This window comes from Eubalaena glacialis, chromosome X (assembly GCF_028564815.1).
Source record: "Eubalaena glacialis isolate mEubGla1 chromosome X, mEubGla1.1.hap2.+ XY, whole genome shotgun sequence".
NCBI classification, from domain to species: domain Eukaryota; kingdom Metazoa; phylum Chordata; class Mammalia; order Artiodactyla; family Balaenidae; genus Eubalaena; species Eubalaena glacialis.
The window spans coordinates 126,165,317-126,188,200 of record NC_083736.1 but is presented as its reverse complement, the minus strand read 5'-3'; the positions used below and the strand labels follow the sequence as shown (position 1 = coordinate 126,188,200).

Below are 22,884 nucleotides of genomic sequence, written 5' to 3'. Positions count from 1 at the left end.
GTAGATAATATTATTTCACATTTCTTAAGTGCCCTCTTTGTTCCAGGAACAACATTAAGCACTTTAAATTATTCTCATTTAATCTTCCCAGCAACCCAGTAACACAATCTTATTTTCTTCATGTTAGAGATAGGGAAACTAAGGCTCAGAGAGATGAAGTGACTTATTCGCGATAACACAGCTAATAAGGTGTAGAGCAAGCCTACCCAATTCCAGAGCCCATGCTTTGAACAACTATGCTCTATCTGTGTCCTCATCACTAGTGTTTAAACAGATTTTAAAAATGAATAGCCTACATTCATGAGGCTATGGCCGATTTTAAAACAGCTGTTGTTCTTCTGTTACTTGGACATCAGTGAGAGTAAACAGGTTTTTATTAATTGCCTATGGTAAATGTCTCCTTCCTTTAACCAAATGGTACTTATAAAGGCAGTCCAGATTATATGTGTTTTACTTGCATTTATGTTAGTCTGCTCAGGCTACCATAACGAAATACAAGAGACCAGGTAGCTTAAACAATAGAAACTTATTTCTCACATTTCTGGAGACCAGAAGTCTGGGATCAGGGTGCCAACATGGCCGAGTTCTGGTGAGGACCCCCTTCCTGGCTTGCAGAAAGCTGCCCTCTTGCTGTGTCCTTACTTGGCAGAGAGAGAGGAAGCTCTGGTGTCTCTTCCTCTTTTTATAAGGATATTAATCCCATCATCCCATCATAAGGGCCCCACTCTCATGACTTCATCTAAACTTATCTCCCGAAGGCCCCATTTCCAAATATTGAGGGTTAGGGCTTCAACATGGGACTTCAGTGGGGACACAATTCAGTCCATAGCACCATTCAGGAGCCCTTGGGCACTTTTGTAAAAGCCAGGGCTTATGGAAAACTGAACTCACCATCTCAACATTCCCTCTTCCTGACTCATCTGGAGTTGGGTACACTCTTTCCCCAAGTTACACAAGCATCAGACACAGAATCCCTTTTGCCAGCTTCTTCTCCTTTGTCCCGTCCACTTCAAATCAGCCACCAAGCCTTACCCATGTCCCCACTCTCTCCACTGGTGCTCCACATCAGATTCCTAGTAACTCGTGCCTCAAAGCACGTAAGCCCCTCTGCCAGATGAGTGGTCCTTAGGTATAAAGTACTGCCCATGTCACAGCCCTGCTCAGGAACCTTTAGTGGATCTCTATTACCCACAGAATCAGGTCGTACCAAAGGCCCCAAGTGACCTTTTCAGCTTATTTTCCTAATGCACCACACATACATTCCCTCTTTTCTTCACCTCTTTCTGTCCTGTCTTTTAAGTTCCATTTCAGATATCATACCTCACAAAGAAACCATTGTTCTTTCCTGGTGTGTATTTATTGTCCCAATCACTGGATATTAAACTTTTTTAAAAAATTTTTACTTTATATTGGAGTATAGGTGATTAACAACGTTGTGTTAGTTTCAGGTGTACAACAAAGTGATTCAGTTATACATATACATGTATCCATTCTTTTCAGATATTAACCATTTAATATCATGTTTGGTTGGGTATATTCTCTCATGTGTGCCTCTGTTACCCCAAGGAGATTTTCTATTCTCCAAAGAAAGATTAGTTAATAATTCTTTCCATTCTTCTATATGGCCTAGTTAGAGACCAAATATTGCTTGATTGATTTTTGGTTTTTTTTAACATCTTTATTGGAGTATAATTGCTTTACAATGGTGTGTTAGTATCTGCTTTATAACAAAGTGAATCAGTTATACATATACATATGTTCCCATATCTCTTCCCTCTTGCCGCTTGATTGATTATTGAGCCACTGTTTTCTGCTCATTGTCAGCTCTGTGAATAGGGGAGCAAAGGAGAATGCATGATTGCTATCTCTTTAATTAGTGGATAAAACATGCTCATAATATCATGAAGCAAAATATGAACAGAAGGAAGGAAGAGGCATATTAGGCTCTCACTACTCATAGTCCATAGAACAGCAGCTCCATTATCACCAGAAGCTTGTTAGAAATGCAAAATCTCATGTCCCACCCCAAAACTACTAAATCAGAATGTGTACTTTAACAAGATTCCCAGGAATTTTAACAAGATTCCTTTAAACATTAAGCTTTGAGGAGCATAAAATTAGACAAATGAATCTACTGTATAACGATGAGATCCTGCTATGTTTAATACGTCTACTGCAGCAGTTCTCAAATGGCACCCAAGATTTCCTGAGCAGAAATTGATTAATCGGTGTTTTTTTTGTTAATTGCAAAAAAAAAAAAATTACAATGTTAATTGGTAGAATTTTCTCAGTTGTAAGTTTTCCCCCATATGTTTTTCTTAAATACTTGGCACCTGTTATATATATATTTTTTTAATAAATTTATTTATATTTTATTTTTGGCTGCATTGGGTCTTTGTTGCTGCGCGCGGGCTTTCTCTAGTTGTGAGCGGGGCTACTCTTGGTTGCAGTGTACGGGCTTCTCATTGCGGTGGCTTCTCTTGTTGCGGAGCAGGGCTCTAGGCGCGCAGGCTCAGTAGTTGTGGCGCACGGGCTTAGTTGCTCCACGGCATGTGGGATCTTCCCGGACCAGGGCTTGAACCCGTGTCCCCTGCATTGGCAGGCGGATTCCTAACCACTGCGCCACCAGGGAAGTCCAGCACCTGTTATATTTGTCTTTCCTGGCAACTAATACTACTTCATCCTGGCTATACATGAGAATCACCTATGGAGCGTTTTAAAACATGCCTATATATAACCAAGCCCTGCCCAAGATACCCTGATTTAATTTGTCTGTGGATAAACCTGACATGGGCTTTTTTTCAAGCTGCCCAGATGACTCTCATGGGAAGGCTATGGTTGAAAACCACTAGTCTAGTATAAAATGATACTTATTTAAGGAACATATATCATTATTGTATGCTATTCGTTAATGAACACTATGTCTTTTTAGTAGTCCATCATATTTGAGAAGCCAGGTCTATTGATAGGTTTTGTCATTCGGGCAAAGATATTAAGAATATCTTCTGTGATTTGTATACCCCAAAGCCATTTTGTCTTTTCCCTGCATTGTTAAGGAGTTTTCAGATTGATGATTTGTCTTCATATCAGAGTTTGATGGAACTGTAATTTCCAAAATTCACCTTGAGTTTCTTATATGGAGACTGGCTGCTAGAAGTCCATTATTTTTATATTTAGAACTTAGTGCCATCTATATGGGCAGCTTGAGTCTCAAAGATGTGATAGAAAGTCTCTGTTGTGCCATTAATAGAGACGGTTGCTTCTTTAGAATTTACAGGTCCAGGAACCAGGTTGATGATAACCCTCCTCTGAGTGGTTTTTTAAAGTTCCTAAATAGCAATGTATAGTAGATTCAAATATAGCATTGTTTTTCTTTTTCAGAGCATGGACAGAACATCAGGAATATGGATTAATCATTGATGGCTCCACGTTGTCTCTCATATTAAATTCTAGTCATGACTCTGGTTCTAACAATTACAAAAACATTTTCCTACAAATCTGTATGAAGTGCACTGCAGTGCTCTGCTGTCGGATGGCACCGTTACAGAAAGCCCAGGTAACTGGATGTTAGTTAATGTTCCATTCTGGGTACTTCTGTACGCATATGTGCAAATGTTCACTTTTAATTTTCTTCAAAGAGCCCTGAGTACCTTATTATATTTTCCCTGGATTCTTCCTCTATGTGGTCCAACTCAGAAGTCTTCCCACCAATTTGAATTAAACCTGTGCTTCACCTTTTTGTCTCCTCAAGCTGCCTGTCTAATTCCTCACCTTGCAAACTTCTCTAATGAGTGCTTGGTGCCTGCTGCCTTCATCCCACTACTCCTGGCTCCACTATTGCATTAGCCCCACGCATTCTTTCTTCTCACCTTACTCTGCTGCATCTCCTGGAGGAGAGCAGGGACCTCCTTGCTGAACCCGTTGTGTGGTCTTTCGTTTTCTCCTCATTTCTCTGCTGCAGTTGACACTGCCAGTTATGTCCTCCTTTAAACTCTCCTCCCTTGGTTTCTGTGATGGTCCACGGTCCTTTTTTTTTTCCCCTTCTTGGCAACCTAGTGTCTTTTTATTTTGTTTCATCCTGTGTCTTATCCCTAATTGTCAGTTTTTTGGGGGGGCTATGTCTTCCCTCTGCTCTTCACTTACATCCTATCTCTCTGGATAAGCACATCCATTTCTATGACTTCCATTGATGATATATCTCTCGTCCTGACTTTTCCTTTTTGTTAAGTCTCATATTTCTAGCTGCCTGCTAGACGGCTCTATATGGATTCCCCACTGTAACATTAAATTCTAGTATCCAAGACAGATATTATAATTTTCTCCTTCAGGCCAGTTTATTTTATCCCTTGTCTTTATTATTCCTATTACCAGTGACATTTTTCTTTGGCTCCCTAAGTCTCCAAACTGCCTTTGATCCTTTTCTTCTCACTCACTCCATATATAGTCACCATGTCCTACTGATCCTACCTTTTGTCATAGCTCTCATTGTGGTGCCAGCTTGTTAAACCTTTTATCTCCATCTTAGTGCAGGCAAGCCCTTAGGACTTTACACACAGACTATTTGATTTAATCTTCTCATTAGTCTCCTTGCTTTCGCCCTTCCCCATTCCATCTCTTTCCCCATACTCCCAAATTAATCTTGTTAAAACAGTACTTCTCCCATCATATATTCTCGCTCAGAACCTTTCAGTAGTTTCCTAGTCCCTTAGGATGAAGGGCAGATGACTCAATATGGTACTCGGGGCCACCCCTGTCGACCCTTTCAATGTGTCTACATATTTTGTGTCCACCATCACTCTCACTTCCAGCGAGAATCATCCACTCCTGTTGGTCGTTCCCCCTTTGTGTCCCTTCCACGTGCCATGCTCACACCAACTTCCAAAGCTTCCCTCATATAATTTCCTCATCTGGAATTCCCTCTGAATTCCTCTTAGCCTAACAAAAATTTTACTCCTAATAAAACCCAATGCAGGGGCAACCTCGGGTGTGCTGTCTTTTCCAGCTCCTCTGGCTCGCATTGATCTGCTTCACCTTGCTTCCTTGTACTCACTGAGTCTCGGGAACCTTAGAATCTCAGGTACACACCTTTTCACTTCTGCGGACACTGTATTCTTTTATATGTGTTGGTCTTGCTTCCTCCCGTCCCTCAGCTGCTTGCTCTAGACCTAGCGGATGGCGCTGTGTCTTTGCCTTCTCCTTCACACACCCTGCCCCCTACCTCGCACATGCATGCACGCATGCATGAGCACACAGCCCATCCTGATTTAGGGCATTGTCTACCTTCTTCTCACTTTCAGTTTCCACCACAATCAGGTGCTCTTCTTTTCTTCAACCTTAAGAGCCTTGGTTAGCCCCAGCTGGGGAAGCAGATCCTAGCAGAACAGTATCCATAGAAATCTGTCCCTTTAGTCAAAGGCGACACCTCTTTCCCTTTTTTTTCCTCCTATACTCATTGTCTGCTGCTCAAATTGCTCCCCTGGGTTCTGACTTCTCCACTGCCCAGGACAGTACCTGAATTCCTAACAGACTTCTCCACTGCCCAGGACAGTACCTGAATTCCTAACACTGTGCTGCTTCTCCCACCCAGACTGTGGAGCCCCCTGTGGTTCAGTCCTTAGTCTGTTTTATTTCCCTCACTATCGTCACCTCTTCCAGGATATCACCTACTCATCTGTCATGGCCACATAGGTTATTTTCTTTTTTTTATATTTATTTTATTGATTGATTTTTTGGGGGGATGCATTGGGTCTTAGTTGCCGCACGCGGGATCTTCGTTGAGGCATGCAGGATCTTTCCTTGTGGCGTGCGGGTTTTCTCTCTCTCGTTGAGGCGTGCGAGCTCAGTAATTGTGGCGTGCGGGCTTAATTGCCCCGTGGCATATGGGATCTTAGTTCCCTGACCAGGGATTGAACCTGCGTCCCCTGCATTGGAAGGCGGATTCTTTACCACTGGACCACCAGGGAAGTCCCCACATAGGTGATTTTCAAGTCACTTCTCCAATCCCAATCTTTGGAGTTCTACTTTACTTCTCCAGTTGCTTACTGAGCACATGTTCTTGGGTGTGTCATTGTCACCTCAATTCAGCCTTCTCTAGAGCCCAAATTGTCATTTTCCTTGCCTTTTTTTTTTTTTGGCTGCGTTGGGTCTCCTTTGCTGCACGCAGGCTTCTCACTGCAGTGGCTTCTCTTGTTGCAGAGCACGGGCTCTAGGTCCGCGGGCTCAGTAGTTGTGGCTTGTGGGCTCTGGAGCACAGGCTCAGTAGCTGTGGAGCACAGGCTTCGCTGCTCCGCAGCATGTGGGATCTTCCCAGACCAGGGCTCGAACCTGTGTCCCCTGCATTGGCAGGCGGATTCTTAACCACTGCGCCACCAGGGAAGTCCCTTTACATCTATTACTGAGCTCACTATTCTTCTAGGTCTTTAGATTCAAAACCTTGACGTCCCCCATGCTTTACCCTTCCATGTGGTCTCAGTCACCAAATTCTGTCCATTTTCTAGTACACTGTCTTTTCCATCTCTTTCTTTCCATTACCTTCCAGGTCCAGGACTTAAACAGCTCATTGAACTCCACGTGGACTAACTTCTCTCTTTGCCTGCAGTCTGGCCTTTTCTTCCCATTTCTCCTGCACCCTGTTGCCACTATTCATAATATCGCTCCCTGTTGATGTGGCCCCGTATATACCTATCCATGTCCCCTGTACAAAAACTCATTGGTCTGGTCAAACCAGATCTGTTTTCTAAGCATATACTGTACTTAACTGGCTGTGTGCCTTAGAACATGCTGTGCTCTTCCCTTTCTGTGGGATACTGCTCCAACCCCCTTTTCCCCATCCATGCACATCTTACCAGTCTTTTATGGTTTAGATCAAACCACCCTTCCTTCTATAAAATCATTTCTGATCATTCTGGCATGTAGTGTCCTGTCCCTTCTCTGACATCACGGGCCTTCTTATGTGGACAACTTAGATGACAGTGTTATATATTCCCTTGCATAGGTACTGTGTATTGTTATCTTGTATTATTAATCTGATTATCTGATATTATTGTATCCATTCCCCATTATATGCTTCTTGAGGTGTGAGACCAAGCCGTATATCCTTTCTGGATATTTGCACTTTGCTTTTGCACATTGTATTGCATGTAGTTATAGTTGATCAATAAATAGTTTTTGGTAAATTGATTTCTTTTTTGTGAAGCTATCTAGAGATTGAAGAGAAGTTCTTAATCCAGGTGACTTGGGACTCAGTACAAAAAACTCCCATGTTTATCTACCTAGATCTTTCATGGTTTTATGGTCCATGACAATATATCCTTTTATCTTTCCACAAGGACAAGCTTTCATCTTTTTAAATCTATATTTTCATGTAGAAGCTGTCACCCTTGATAATTTTATTGCCTTCCCTAGACCTTTCCTGGCTGCATTTTTCTTCCTTGTGGTTTAAATCATTACTGCATACAGTATAACAAGTGCAATTAGTTTAACAGTATTGTAGCCCATTAAACACAAGTTTACTTTTGTGGATGACTCACTTACAGATTATTTCTGACACTCTTATAAAGTTTTTTAAAAGAACCAAGTTGAGGTGAAGGATTGGGAGAAAGCTGGCATTTCATAGTAACATCATTTTTGTGTCAAATGGATTGGATGTGGGGTTTTTTTGGTATGTTGTTTTATACAACTAAAACCTGACTGAATTTTGTTTAAAGAAAAGACTGCAGGGTGGTTTTGCCTCGTATAAATTATTTTTAATCAGTTATGTGAAAATGGATTTTATTTATGTTACCTGGTGAAAGCCATTTTGGGTACAAAATTTTTGCAAGGCATTATTTAACTACTGAATTACATAAGCTTTTTAAAAGCTGCTAGATTCCAAGGGGTTTTGAGGGTTGAGACATAAAGCAGTCATTATCTAAAACATACAGTGGGAGGACAGCTGCTTACCCAATACTCTTCCCACAAGTAACTCTGCCAGGAGAACATTTCTTTTATTCAGTACTTACCATGAACACAGCATTGAGCTGCACTGTGCCATCGACACATCTTTAAGAGACACTCAGGGAATAATGACAGGCTTTATACACATATCTCGGGCATCTTTCTGCAAAGCTCATCACCTTTAAGGTGCCCCCTTTTGAAATGCAGCTACCTGTATGAGAGATCATATCATATCATATTGGGCACCGGGTGATTTAGTAAAGTTTAGTCGGCAGCTTGATGGAAATAAGGGTTGGCATGCACCGAGGGGAGGTGGGAGTGTCAGCAGGGAGGAGAGAGGGAGAGGTAACCAGAAACATTGTCCTCTCACTGCCCACTTTTGTCCTGGTAGCCCCATGCATGTTTCCCCAAATCGGCTCTCTGGTCTCCACTTTCTCTCATTCAATACGTGATCTGAAAGGACACAGGAAGCAATGACAAAAGAGGGAAGCGTGCTGACCTCTAATATAGGTATGAGGCATGGTTTATGACAGTTCATACATTCGCAAAACCAGAAACAAGTGGGCGCCGGTATTACATTTTGAAAAACTGTGTTCTTCTGCCCCTGAGAATTCAAGACTGGTTGTACTTATATGCACAAGCTACCTTTCTGTTTGAAGGCCTCCATTTACAAGTGTGAATGAGGCAAATACCCACAATGTAGTACAATCTCACATTCTGCTTTGACCTTTTCTATACCTCTTTTGTATTTAATGTTTAGATTGTGAGAATGGTGAAGAATTTAAAAGGCAGCCCAATAACACTGTCGATAGGTGATGGTGCCAATGATGTTAGTATGATCTTGGAATCCCATGTGGGCATAGGTAAGAAACATCTAATGAGATGGCAGCTGTAAGGTATCAGTATTGCTTTTAGGTAGAGTGGTCTTATTATTCTAGAGATTGTTTTGGTTGCTCATCTTGAATCTGAATTTGGGAATGATCATTGTTAATCAAAAGAAGGTCCTCATCGGATCATGGAATATGTCCATGCCAGAGTCCTACCCATGGTGGGAATGTAGCAATACAAAGTTGGAGGATATTATTATATTAGCCAAATAAAGTGAATTTCCCAAACCTACTGCCCATGCAGTTGATCATTTAGCTCTCACTTTTGACAGCATGCATGAAACTTTATTGATTTTTCGCTCCTGGCCAGATCGCCTGCTTATGTTGCTGCACTATATCTTTTGAGATCCTTAACTGTTTGGGACTAAGAAACGATAATTGGCTGGCTGATTTTCCACATGGCAATATCTCTGCATGGCGGTTTGGGCTGTAGTAGTGAATTTACATGTCGGCATGCAACAACAGCTTCTCTAAAACCTGCACCCTTTCCTCCCCTGTCAGGCTGCTGGGAGGCAATCCTAACACCCCGGCAAGTGGTTTTTTGGTGGGCGAGAAATAATGGAAATAGTATCTTGGGGATTATTGTACCACAGTTTGGATTCCCAAATTCTTTCCATTTGCAAGTAACCCTATTTAGTGTGGAACTCTAGTTCACCTCATTGGTTATTGACTGTGGAAATGGCCTAAAGCTGCTTGAGCTCATGGAATACCTGGGCTGCTACTCAGCCTTGCAGGACATTTGGTCTTGTCTAAAACGTCCATAGCACATTTGGTCCATGCAAAAGGTCCTTGAAATTTGGTCCTGTCCAAAACCATTTGGCATGGACCAAATATGCTCGTGGACATTTTGGACAGGACCAGATTTCAAAGACCTTTTGGCATGGACCAACTGTCTTATAGTCCAAATGTCTTGACGTTTTGGACAGGACCAAATTTCAAGGATCTTTGGTGTGAACCAACTGTCTTATGAACATTTTGGACAGGAATAAGTGTTTGCCAACCACTATTCAGAGTATCATTCAGTATAAGGACTTAACCATCTCATTATAACTCTTCAGTTTTGAGCTCTTAGACCATAATCCCCAGGTCTCTGAGTTGCTTTAATATGGCACCTAGTCTGGTGCCATGCATAATTAATCACTTACTAAGTATCTTTAAAATAATTTTCAGATTTAACTTTTTCCTCAGGATAATTTTTGCCTTATAATGATTAAAATAATGATTCTATTAATTATTTTATGTTTTGTTATAAATAGGTAATTGTCAATTAAACATAATTTTACTTTTTATTCGTAAGTCTCACTGTCACTGTTGAAAGCACTTTTTGCTTAAGAAAACAAATCTAAACTATTCAACTGAACTATACATGTAAGCAAGTAAAAAATGCGAAAGTAACAAGTCAGGTGGTTACTTATTCTATAAAAATACTCACCCTATAGAGATTTTTCTTTTTTTAGGTATCAAAGGCAAAGAAGGTCGCCAAGCAGCCAGGAATAGTGATTATTCTGTCCCAAAGTTTAAACATTTAAAGAAACTGCTGTTGGCTCACGGACACCTATATTATGTGAGAATAGCACACCTTGTACAGTATTTCTTCTATAAGGTATGTGATGAAATACTTGTGATTTAACTTATGACTGTTTAACCCAGCATTGGCTCAGCTTGGTTGTAGGTTTTTTTTCCTTCTTTTTTCATGTTTCTTTTACTGTCTTAGTACTAAAATTTGTGGTCAGCAAAACAGAGGCAGTCTATTTAACGAATCAGAAACCAGAAATTCCTTTTAATGCATGAGATTTGAGATGAAAATTTTTAAGTCAGCTTTCTTAAAGTATAGTTTAAATACAGTACAATGTACCCATTAAATGTTTACAGTTCAATTTTGACAAATGTATACATCCATGCGGCTACCACCCGAACCAAATATAGACCATTTCTATCACCCCAGAAAGTTTACTTGTGCTCCTTTCCAGTCTTCTCCACCCCTGCACCAAACAACGACTAATCTGATTTACATTACTCTGTGATATATAGTAACATATATGGCATATAGCATATAAATTTAGATATAATTTATGCAACATACGCATTAGGTTTGCCTGTTTTAGACATGTACCAGAACTTGATCTCCTGTCCTATGTTCTATTCTGTATAGTTTTTTAAAGTTTTTTTCACTTTTTGTTTTGAGATAATTTCATACTTTTTAAAAGTTGCAAAATTAGTGAAATCTCATATACTCTTTGCCCAGCTTTGCCAACTGTTAACACCTTAGATAACCCACAACATAGTTACCAAGATCAGTAAATTGATATTAATTGGCACATTATTAACTAGTCTATATACTGTACTGGAATTTTGCTAATGGTCCCACAGATTTTCTTTTTGTGGTCCATTTCAGGCTCATGCTTGCATTTAAGGATCATGATCTCCTTAGTCTTCTTTAACCTAGGATAGTTCCTGTCTTTTTTGTGCTAATGATCTTAACATGTTTGAAGAGTGCTGGCCAGTTAGTTTGTAGAATGTCCCTCAATTTGGGTTTGTCTAATGTTTGCCTATTATTAGACTCAGGTTTTGCATTTGGGCACAATTACCACAGAAGCGCTATTGCAACCTGCTGAATGCATCATATCCGGAGGCACATGTTGTCAGTGTGTCTCATGATAATGTCAACTTTGATAAGCTGGTTCAGATGGTGTTCTGAGGGTCTCAAGACCCCTCAGTTTTGCTCTGTGTAGTTTCATTTGAAAAGAGCATTCTCCTGCTAAACTAGATATTTTATTCTATGTTGAAATTCATTACTATCATTGTTCATTCTGTTACTCAACTTGTCACAGATTTGGTGCCTGTTTCCTTTCACCATGTCCCCATCATTTTTAAATTTTTATTTTATTGTGATAACACTTAACATGAGCTCTATGCACTTAACAGATTATTAAGTATGTGATACAGTATTGTTAAGTACAACAGATCTCTAGTACTTACTCGTCTTGCATAACTAAAACTGTATACCCATTGAGTAGTAACTCCCCGTTCCTCCCTCCCCACCCCTTCCCCCTCCCCCGGCCCTAACCTTTTTTGAAGTCTTGTTTATTTTCTGGTACCACATGATGTTCTAGGCTCCTCTTGTATTTTTCCTGCCCCAGTCCTGGATTCAGACTTTTCCGCAAGGATCACTTATTCCTTTCCATTATTCGCAAATGGTATTTAGAAATCAAGATCTGGGCGCTAGTTGTGCTCATCGCTACTGAGCTGAAGTTGTTGGGCTGAAATTAAAGGTATCTGTATAAACTCAATACTGGAACTCAGTTTATACAGATACCTTTGATTAAATCCGGCAGCACAAGGTTCATTGGAACCTTTCCCTTTTCCATTTAGTAACTCCTTTCTTCAGTGGTGAGAAACCTGGTTCTCATCCTCATTGTGTTTATTTATTTGCTAACTCCTCAAGTGCACTTAAAGTAGTTGCAGAATTGCTACTCATACTCCTGTGAGAAACAAATCTGACTAACTTGAGAAATATATTTGTGAGCACTTGTTTTTGTCTTTAGTCTTAGAGAATGTAGTCAAAACACTGTTTCCAAAATTACTTTTTTTTTTTCCTTTTCCACCATTTCAGTGTGGTTATGTTATTTATATAGTTAAGGTTTGTGGGGCCTTGGACTCAGTAACTTAACAGCCCCACGTGGGGATGGATGGTTATTCTCTCTTACCCCCCCTTAGTAGGAGAGCCTGTGAAGATTTGCCATACAGATCTGCCTAGCAATCTGATCCTATTCCGGAAGCTTGGTTTCCCTCTTTAAGATTTTGGCCTGCAATTCAAGCAACTGCCACCAGATGGAAGGAATGCTCTGTTAAGAAAAACAAAACAAGCATTAAAATGGCTAATGTTTACTAGTGGTCAGTAATTTACATATCCTGGTTCCCAATTTAGGGGATTATTCATGTAGATGCCCTCTGTCTTCATTAGGATCTCTATGCCCATTATCATCTTAGTTACTGACTTAGCAATATTCCTTTTTCAGTGCTGCCTTTTGTCCCAAGATGATTTCTAATACCTTTGACCCTCTTTGGCTGCCTTCCTCTTATCTTGCCATTGCATCTTCAAGTTGTTGCCCGCCCCTGGAGTACTGCAGTGACTTGTCTTCCTGCTTTCTATTTCTCCATTCGCTCCTCCTTGCATAATTCAGCCAGGTTAATGTTTAGAAAATACCACTTTTCAACTTGTCCTCCAGAAACTCCACTCTCCATTGTCTTAAGAGTTAGTCTGGCTTTTAAGGCACCCCACAGTCTGACCCTGCCCTACCTTATATGTTTAAAATACATATGGCCTTACCTTGGTTCCTGCTATCACCATATCCTATTCATCTGTAACACCTAGTTCAAAGTCTAACTTCTTTATTCATTCAATCAACAAATATGTTTGAATGTGTTACCATGTGCCAAGCATTGTTTCAGGTGCTTGAGAATTCATGATGGAATAAGACAGGCAAAGTCCCTGTTTTCATGGAACTGTTATTCTAATGGGAGAGTTAGACCTCCCCTTCCCACAAAGCACCCCCTTAATCCACACCAAGCACTGCCTCTTCCAACCTCAGAACACTTCTTTTATATACATAAAGTATGACTCTAGAAAGGCTACTGACAGTATTTTGCATTCTGCCAGAACTGATACATACGAATGAGTGTTGCCCTTCCAGGTGATAACCTTGGGAGCTCTGACACTCTGGTGCTGTAGGACTTATTCAAAATACATGTAGCAGTTTTCTGTAGAAATGTCCTCCAGAGCCTTCAGTATATATTTACCTAAATATCCTCAGCTGCGGCAGTTGTTCATGCTTTAAGGATGCATTGGATTTTTAAAACAGCCTCAAGTCTCCCAGCCTGGTAAATTAGCTAAGTGAGAATGTGTGAGAGAAGGAAAGAGACTGGTTTTTTGACATGGCTCAAAAATGGGCTATTGGGGACTTACCTGGTGGTGCAGTGGTTAAGAATCTGCCTACCAATGCAGGGGACACGGGTTCAAGCCCTGGTCCGGGAAGATCCCACATGTCGTGGAGCAACTAAGCCCGTGCGCCACAACTACTGAGCCTGCGCTCCAGAGCCCACAAGCCACAACTACTGAGCCCACGTGCCACAACTACTGAAACCTGCGTGCCCTAGAGCCCATGCTCCACAACAAGAGAAGCCACTGCAATGAGAAGCCCATGCACTGCAACAAAGAGTAGCCCCCACTCGCCGTAACTAGAGAAAGCCCGTGTGCAGCAATGAAGACCCAACGCAGCCAAAAATAAATAAATATATATATATATATTTTTTTAAAGTAGAGCTATTGAAGGTGCTGCCCTAAGAGAAATCCAGAGACACCATGAACAAGTGACAGCAGCGCTGAAATACAGTCACAGCCTATATTGAAGGACAGCACTCATTTGAAAATATTAGTTCTGGTGGTTTTGCCTGAAGACGTTAATTTTAGTATTTATCATCTTACCTAGTGGATTTTACTGCCTTATGAATTCTCAGCTTGTATTTTTTTAATATGTTTGTTTTTAGTGTTCTCCCAGTTAAATGATAAATCCCTTAGAAGTAAGAAGTTTTGTTTTTTGTATCACCCACAACGTCATCTTTACATATAGTAGGTGATCAATAATAATAGTTAATTCTTTGATGAGGCAGTAACAAAGGCAGTAAAGCATTAGTTGATACTTGTTCGTGTCAGTATACACTATAATAATTTCCTGACTACTTATTGGCATTAACTGACTTTTAAATACAGACTTACAGCTTTATGTCAGTCTACTTTGTGATGATTTTGCAAACCCACTTGGCATTTAAGGTGCAGTACCATTAGGTGTTCATATTATATGAGCTCATTTCTTCCCTAGAAGAATAGCAAGAGGGTCTCATAAAGTAAGTGAGGTCCTCTTCTGCCTTGGTAAGGCAAAAGTTGGTATTAATATGAATGTAATCATTTGTTTTGAGTTGTTTCCTTACAACTCTGGAGTAGACGTTTATTGCATTGTGACATTAGAAGGACTTAGGACTGCCTGTAGACTATCTGGAGTAGAGTTTCCTGTTTTACTTTAGAAAGTTGATCAAGTGAAAAGCATTAACCCTTTTCTTCATTTTTTTTTTCCAGAACCTTTGTTTCATTTTGCCACAATTTTTGTACCAGTTCTTCTGTGGATTCTCACAACAGGTTTGTTTCCCTAGGTATTTCTTGTAAAGTAGTTTTTTTGTTTGTTTTTTGTTGTTGTTTGTTTAAATTTATTTTATTGAAGTATAGTTGATTTACAAGGTTGTGTTAGTTTCTGGTGTAGAGCAAGGTGATTCAGCAATACATACATATAATAGTTTCCACAGAAATGTTAGGTTTTTTTTTTAAATTTAATTTATTTATTTTTTATACATCAGGTTCTTATTAGTTATCTATTTTATACATATTACTGCATATATGTCAATCCCACTCTCCCAATTCATCCCACCACCACCACCACCACCACCCCCCGCGACTTTCCCCCCTTGGTGTCCACATGTTAGTTCTCTACATCTCTGTCTCTATTTCTGCCTTGCAAACCAGTCCATCCATACCATTTCTCTAGATTCCACATACATGCATTAATATATGATATTTGTTTTTCTCTTTCTGACTTACTTCACTCTGTATGACAGTCTCTAGGTCCATCCACGTCTCTACAAATGACTCATTTCGTTCCTTTTTATGTCTGAGTAATATTCCACTGTATATACGTACCACATCTTCTTTATCCATTTGTCTGTCGATAGGCATTTAGGTTGCTTCCATGACCCGGTTATTGTAAATAGTGCTGCAGTGAACATTGGGGTGCATGTGTCTTTTTGAATTATGGTTTTCTCTGGGTATATGCCCAGTACTGGGATTGCTGGGTCGTATGGTAATTCTATTTTTAGTTCTTTAAGGAACCTCCATACTGTTCTCCATAGTGGCTGTATCAATGTACATTCCCACCAACAGTGCAAGAGGGTTCCCTTTTCTCCACACCCTCTCTAGCATGTGTTGTTTGTAGGTTTTCTGATGATGCCCCTTCTAACCGGTATGAGGTGGTACCTGATTATAGTTTTGATTTGCATTTCTCTAATAATTAGTGATGTTGAGCAACTTTTCAAGTGCTTCTTGGCCATCTGTATGTCTTCTTTGGAGAAATGTCTATTTAGGTCTTCTGCCCATTTTTTGGTTGGGTTGTTTGTTTTTTTAATATTGAGCTGCATGAGCTGTTTATGTATTTTGGAGATTAATCCTTTGTCAGTTGATTCGTTTGGAAATATTTTCTCCCATTCTGAGGGTTGTCTTTTCATCTTGTTTGTAGTTTCCTTTGCTGTGCAAAAGGTTTTAAGTTTCATTAGGTCCCATTTGTTTATTTTTGTTTTTATTTCCATTTCTCTAGGAGGTGGATCAAAAAAGATCTTGCTGTGATTTATGTCAAAGAGTGTTCTTCCTATGTTTTCCTCTAAGAGTTTTACAATGTCCGGTCTTACATTTAGTTCTCTAATCCATTTTGAGTTTATTTCTGTGTATGGTGTTAGGGAGTGTTCTAGTTTCATTCTTTTACATGTAACTGCCCAGTTTTCCCAGCACCACTTATTGAAGAGACTGTCTTTTCTCCATTGTATATCCTTTCCTCCTTTGTCATAGATTAGTTGACCATAGGTACGTGGGTTTATCTCTGGGCTTTCTATCCTGTTCCATTGATCTATATTTCTGTTTTTGTGCCAGTGCCATATTGTCTTGATTACTGTAGCTTTTTTTTTTTAATAAATTTAATAATTTTTCTTTTTTATTTTATTTTTGGCTGTGTTGGGTCTTCGTTGCTGCGCGGGGGCTTTCTCTAGTTGTGGTGAGCGGGGGCTACTCTTCGTTGCGGTGCGCAGGCTTCTCATTGCAGTGGCTTCTCTTATTGTGGAGCACGGGCTCTAGGCGCACAGGCTTCAGTAGTTGTGGCACGTGGGCTCTAGAGCACAGACTCAGTAGTTGAGGTGCACGGGCTTAGTTGCTCCACGGCATGGGGGATCTTCCCGGACCAGGGCTCGAACCCGTGTCCCCTGCATTGGCAGGCAGATTCGTAACCACTGCGCCACCAGGGAAGGCCCCGATTACTGTAGCTTTGTAGTATAGTCTGAAGTCAGGGAGTCTAATTCCTCCAGCTCCATTTTTTTCCGTCAAGACTGCTTTGGCTGTTCAGGGTCTTTTGTGTCTCCATACAAATTTTAAGATTTTTTCTTCCAGTTCTGTAGAAAATGCCACTGGTAATTTGATAGGGATTGCATTGGATCTGTAGATTGCTTTGAGTAGTATAGTCATTTTCACAATGTTGATCCTTCCAATCCAAGAACATGATATGTCTCTCCATCTGTTTGTGTCATCTTTGATTTCTTTCATCAGTGTCTTATAGTTTTCTGAGTACAGGTCTTTTACCTCCTTAGGTAGGTTTCCTCCTCGGTATTTTATTCTTTTTGTTGCGATGGTGAATGGGATTGTTTCCTTAATTTCTCTTTGTGATCTTTCATTCTTAGTGTATAGGAATGCAGGAGATTTCTGTGCATCAATTTTGTATCCTGCAACTTTATGAAGTTCATTGATTAGCTCTAGTAGTTTTCTGGTAGTATCTTTAGGATTCTCTATGTATAGTATCATGTCATCTGCAAACAGTGACAGTTTTACTTCTTTTCCAATTTGTATTCCTTTTATTTCCTTTTCTTCTCTGATTGCCGTGGCTAGGACTTCCAAAACTGTGTTGAATAATAGTGACAGGAGTGGACATCCTTGTCTTGTTCCTGATCTTAGAGGAAGTGCTTTCAGTTTTTCACCATTGAGAATGATGTTTGCTGTGGGTTCGTTGTATATGGCCTTTATTATGTTGAGGTAGGTTCCCTCTGTGCCCACTTGCTGGAGAGTTTTTATCATAAATGGGTGTTGAATTTTGTCAAAAGCTTTTTCTGCATTTGTTGAGATGATCATATGGTTTTTATTCTTCAGTTTGTTAATATGGTGTATCACATTGATTGATTTGCATATATTGAAGAATCCTTGCTTCCCTGGGATAAATCCCACTTGATCATGGTGTATGATCCTTTTAATGTGTTGTTGGATTCTGTTTGCTAGTATTTTGTTGAGGATTTCTGCATCTATATTCATCAGTGATATTGGTCTGTAATTTTTTTGTTTTGTAGTATCTTTGTCTGGTTTGGGTATCAGGGTGATGGTGACCTCATAGAATGAGTTTGGGAGTGTTCCCTCCTCTTCAATTTTTTGGAAGAGTTTGAGAAGGATGGGTGTTAGCTCTTCTCTAAATATTTGATCGAGTTCACCTGTGAAGCCATCTGGTCCTGGACTTTTGTTTGTTGGAAGATTTTTAATCACAGTTTCAATTTCATTACTTGTGATTGGTCTGCTCATATTTTCTATTTCTTACTGCTTCAGTCTTGGAAGGTTATGCCATTCTAAGAATTTGTCCATTTCTTCCAGGTTGTCCATTTTATTGGCATAGAGTTGCTTGTAGTAGTCTCTCACGATGCTTTGTATTTCTGTGGTGTCCATTGTAACTTCTCCTTTTTCATTTCTAATTTTATTGATTTGAGTCCTCTCCCTCTTTTTCTTGATGAGTCTGGCTAAAGGTTTACCAATTTTGTTTATCTTCTCAAAGAACCAGCTTTCAGTTTTATTGCTCTTTGCTATTGTTTTCTTTGTTTCTATTTCATTTATTTCTGCTCTGATCATTATGATTTCTTTCCTTCTGCTAACGTTGGGTTTTGTTTGTTCTTCTTTCTCTAGTTCCTTTAGGTGTAAGGTTAGATTGTTTATTTGAGATTTTTCTTGTTTCTTGAGGTAGGATTTTACTGCTATAAACTTCCCTCTTAGAACTGCTTTTGCTGCATCCCATAGGTTTTGGATCGTCGTGTTTTCATTGTCATTTGTCTCTAGGTATTTTTTGATTTCCTCTTTGATTTCTCCGGTGCTCTCTTGGTTATTTAGTAGTGTATTGTTTAGCCTCCATGTGTTTGTGTTTTTTTACGTTTTTTTCCCTGTAATTGATTTCTAATCTCATAGCATTGTGGTCAGAAAAGATGCTTGATATGATTTCAGTTTTCTTAAATTTACCGAAACTTGATTTGTGACCCAAGATGTGATCTGTCCTGGAGAATGTTCCGTGTGCACTTGAAAAGAAAGTGTAATCTGCTGTTTTTGGATGGAATGTCCTATAAATATCAAATCTATCAGGTCTATTATGTCATTTAAAGGTTGTGTTTCCTTATTAATTTTCTGTCTGGATGATCTGTCCATTGGTGTAAGTGAGGTGTTAAAGTCCCCCACTATTATTGTGTTACTGTCAATTTCCTCTTTTATAGCTGTTAGCAGTCGCCTTTTGTATTGAGGTGCTCCTGCATTGGGTACATATATATTTATAATTGTTATATCTTCTTCTTGGATTGATCCCTTGATCATTATGTAGTGTCCTTCCTTGCCTCTTGTAACAGTCTTTATTTTAAAGTCTATTTTAGGGACTTCCCTGGTGGCACAGAGGTTAAGAATCCGCCTGCCAATGCAGGGGACACGGGTTCAAACCCTGGTCCGGGAAGATCCCACATGCCGCGGAGCAGCTAAGCCCGTGCGCTACAACTACTGAGCCTGTGCTCTAGAGCCCGCGAGCCACAACTACTGAGCCCACTCGCCTAGAGCCCGTGCTCTGCAACAAGAGAAGCCACTGCAATGAGAAGTCCGTACACAGCAACAAAGAGTAGCCCCTGCTGTCCGCAACTAAAGAAAGCCTGCACGCAGCAACGAAGACCCAACACAGCCAAGAATAAAAAATAAATAAATAAATAAATTTTAATTTTAAAAAAGTTAATAAAAAATAAAGTCTATTTTTTCTGATCTGAGTATTGCTACTCCAGCTTTCTTGTGATTTCCATTTTCTTGGAATACCTTTTTCCATCCCCTCACTTTCAGTCTGTATGTGTCCCTAGGTCTGAAGTGGGTCTCTTGTAGACAGCATATATATGGGTCTTGTTTTTGTATCCATTCAGCAAGCCTGTGTCTTTTGGTTGGAGCATTTAATCCATTCACATTTAAGGTAATTATCGATATGTATGTTCCTATTACCATTTTCTTAATTGTTACGGGTTTGTTTTTGTAGCTCCTTTTCTTCTCTTGTGTTTCCCACTTAGAGAAGTTCCTTTAGCATTTGTTGTAGAGCTGGTTTGGTGGTGCTGAATTCTCCTAGCTTTTGCTTGTCTGTAAAGCTTTTGATTTCTCCATCAAATCTGAATGAGATCCTTGCTGGCTAGAGTAATCTTGGCTGTAGGTTCTTCCCTTTCATCACTTTAAATATATCGTACCACTCCCATCTGGCTTGTAGAGTTTCTGCTGAGAAATCAGCTGTTAACGTTACGGGAGTTCCCTTGTATGTTATTTGTCGTTTTTCCCTTGTTGCTTTCAATAATTTTTCTTTGTCTTTAATCTTTGTCAGTTTGATTACTGTGTGTCTCAGTGTGTTTCTCCTTGGGTTTATCCTGCCTGGGACTCTCTGCACTTCCTGGACTTGGGTGGCGATTTCCTTTCCCATGTTAGGGAATTTTTCAACTATAATCTCTTCAAATATTTTCTTGGGTCCTTTCTCTCTCTCTTCTCCTTCTGGTACCCCTATAATGCGAATGTTGTTACATTTAATGTTGTCCCAGAGGTCTCTTAGGCTGTCTTCATGTCTTTTCATTCTTTTTTCTTTATTCTGTTCCGCAGCAGTGAATTCCACCATTCTGTCTTCCAGGTCACTTATCCGTTCTTCTGCCTCAGTTATTCTGCTGTTGATGCCTTCTAGTGTATTTTTCATTTCAATTATTGTATTGTTCATCTCTGTTTCTTTGTTCTTTAATTCTTCTAGGTCTTTGTTAAAGATTTCTTGCATCTTCTTGATCTTTGCCTCCATTCTTTTTCCGAGGTCCTGGATCATCTTCACTATCAGTATTCTGAATTGTTTTTCTGGAAGGTTGCCTATCTGCACTTCATTTCGTTGTTTTTCTGGGTTTTTATCTTGTTCCTTCATCTGGTACATAGTCCTCTGCCTTTTCATTTTGTCTGTCTTTCTGTGAATGTGGTTTTCATTCCACAGGCTGCAGAAATGTAGTTCTTCTAGCTTCTGCTGTCTGCCCTCTGGTGGTTGAGGCTATCTAAGAGGCTTGTGCAAGCTTCCTGATGGGAGGGACTGGTGGTGGGTAGAGCTGGGTGTTGCTCTGGTGGGCAGAGCTCAGTAAAACTTTAATCTGCTTGTCTGCTGATGGGTGGGGCTGGGTTCCCTCCCTGTTTGGTTGTTTAGCCTGGGGCGACCCAGCACTGGAGCCTACCAGGCTCTTTGCTCTTTGGTGGGGCTAATGGCAGACTCTGGGAGGGCTCACGCCAAGGAGTGCTTCCCAGAACTTCTGCTGCCAGTGCCCCATGGTGAGCCACAGCCACTCCCCACCTCTGCAGGAGACCCTCCAACACTAGCAGGTAGGTCTGGTTCAGTCTCCTAGGGGTCACTGTTCCTTCCCCTGGGTCCTGATGCATACACTACTTTGTGTGTGCCCTCTAAGAGTGGAGTCTCTGTTTCCCCCAGTCCTGTCAAAGTCCTGCAATCAAATCCCGCTAGCCTTCAAAGTCTGATTCTCTAGGAATTCCTCCTCCCATTGCCAGACCCCCAGGTGGGAAGCCTGACGTGGGGCTCAGAACCTTCACTCCAGTGGGTGGACTTCTTTGGTATAATTGTTCTCCAGTTTGTGAGTCACCCACCCAGTGGTTATGGGATTTGATTTTATTGTGATTGCGCCCCTCCTGCCGTCTCATTGCGCTTCCCCTTTGTTTTTGCATGTGGGGTATCTTTTTTGGTGAGTTCCAGTGTCTTCCTGTTGATGATTGTTCAGCAGTTAGTTGTGATTCCGGTGCTCTTGCAAGAGGGAGTGAGTGCACGTCCTTCCACTTCGCCATCTTGAATCAATCTCTGTAATGTAGTTTATATTTGCTATTAATAAATTACCTTTTATGTATTGGATTGTAGAGATTAGAGAGGTACGCCCAACATAAAAGGATTTTTTTTTTCTTAGTTCAACAGTTGATCTTCTTGGCCTGGTTTTTGACAATAGCAAAATTTTATATCTTTGCTTTAGTAATGGTCTTATTGTTATTTTCTTTTTGAAGGTTATTTGGTATGTCCTGTTGGAATTGAGATCCTTTAAAAAGTATTTTTTATTTTTGTCAGTGTACACAATGTTTTCCAATAATCCTAAAATGTTATAGTTTATTATTTCATCAAATAAAATCTCATACCTTTGCATTTTCTCAGGTTGATTCTCTAGAAAAACATTGATGTTTAAGCTAGCAAAGAAGCTGTGATTCCTGGATAAAGCCTTGGATTAGTTAAGCAATTCTACACTTTTAGCCCTCTGTAGTTTTCTGAACATTTTTCACATATAGAATATGCTATATGTTAACTTGATACATAAGTGGGGGATGGGCAGGCACGTTTGTAGGTTTGTTTTAACAGCTAAACTGTATTTTACATTGCTTCTAGTGGAAGTATAGCTACGTAAAGGAGCTATAATGCTCATTGACTCCGAAATTTTGTAGTTAATCTATGAGCAATTCAGTGATTTTTACCAAGCTGCGCTGCTGGTAACATCATCACAGCTATTAGAGACTGAGTTTCTTAATTTCAAGGCATGTTCCATTCCTCATGATAGGAAGTGATTTTTTCCTAATTTCTTGGCAGTATTTTTAAGAGAATGTATTCTTCTCAATGGGAAGCGAATCTATTTATTTATTTGTTTGTTTGTTTGGCTGCACCGGGTCTTAGTTGTGGCATGCAGGATCTTTAGTTGCGGCATGTGAACTCTTAGTCGCGGCATGTGGGATCTAGTTCCCTGACCAGGGATCAAACCCGGGCCCCCTGCATTGGGAGTGTGGAGTCTTAGCCACTGGACCACCAGGGAAGTCCCTGCTTTCTTTCTCTTGAACTTGCCTCTTTGCCATTTGGTATGCTGTCTCTTACATCAGTGCCATGTA

The 22,884-nt window shown here is 40.2% G+C and overlaps 1 protein-coding gene across 3 annotated transcripts in view; it reads left to right on the top strand.

The window, feature by feature from the left end:
• ATP11C (ATPase phospholipid transporting 11C) overlaps positions 1 to 22,884 on the top strand; it is a 164,755-nt gene that overhangs the window by 115,519 nt on the left and 26,352 nt on the right. For all 3 annotated transcript variants that reach the window (XM_061179541.1, XM_061179540.1, XM_061179542.1), the window contains 4 exons: positions 3,382 to 3,556; positions 8,696 to 8,798; positions 10,280 to 10,425; positions 14,956 to 15,015. In XM_061179541.1, the coding sequence (XP_061035524.1) occupies positions 3,382 to 3,556; positions 8,696 to 8,798; positions 10,280 to 10,425; positions 14,956 to 15,015 (484 nt within the window). The remainder of the gene's footprint in view (positions 1 to 3,381; positions 3,557 to 8,695; positions 8,799 to 10,279; positions 10,426 to 14,955; positions 15,016 to 22,884) is intronic.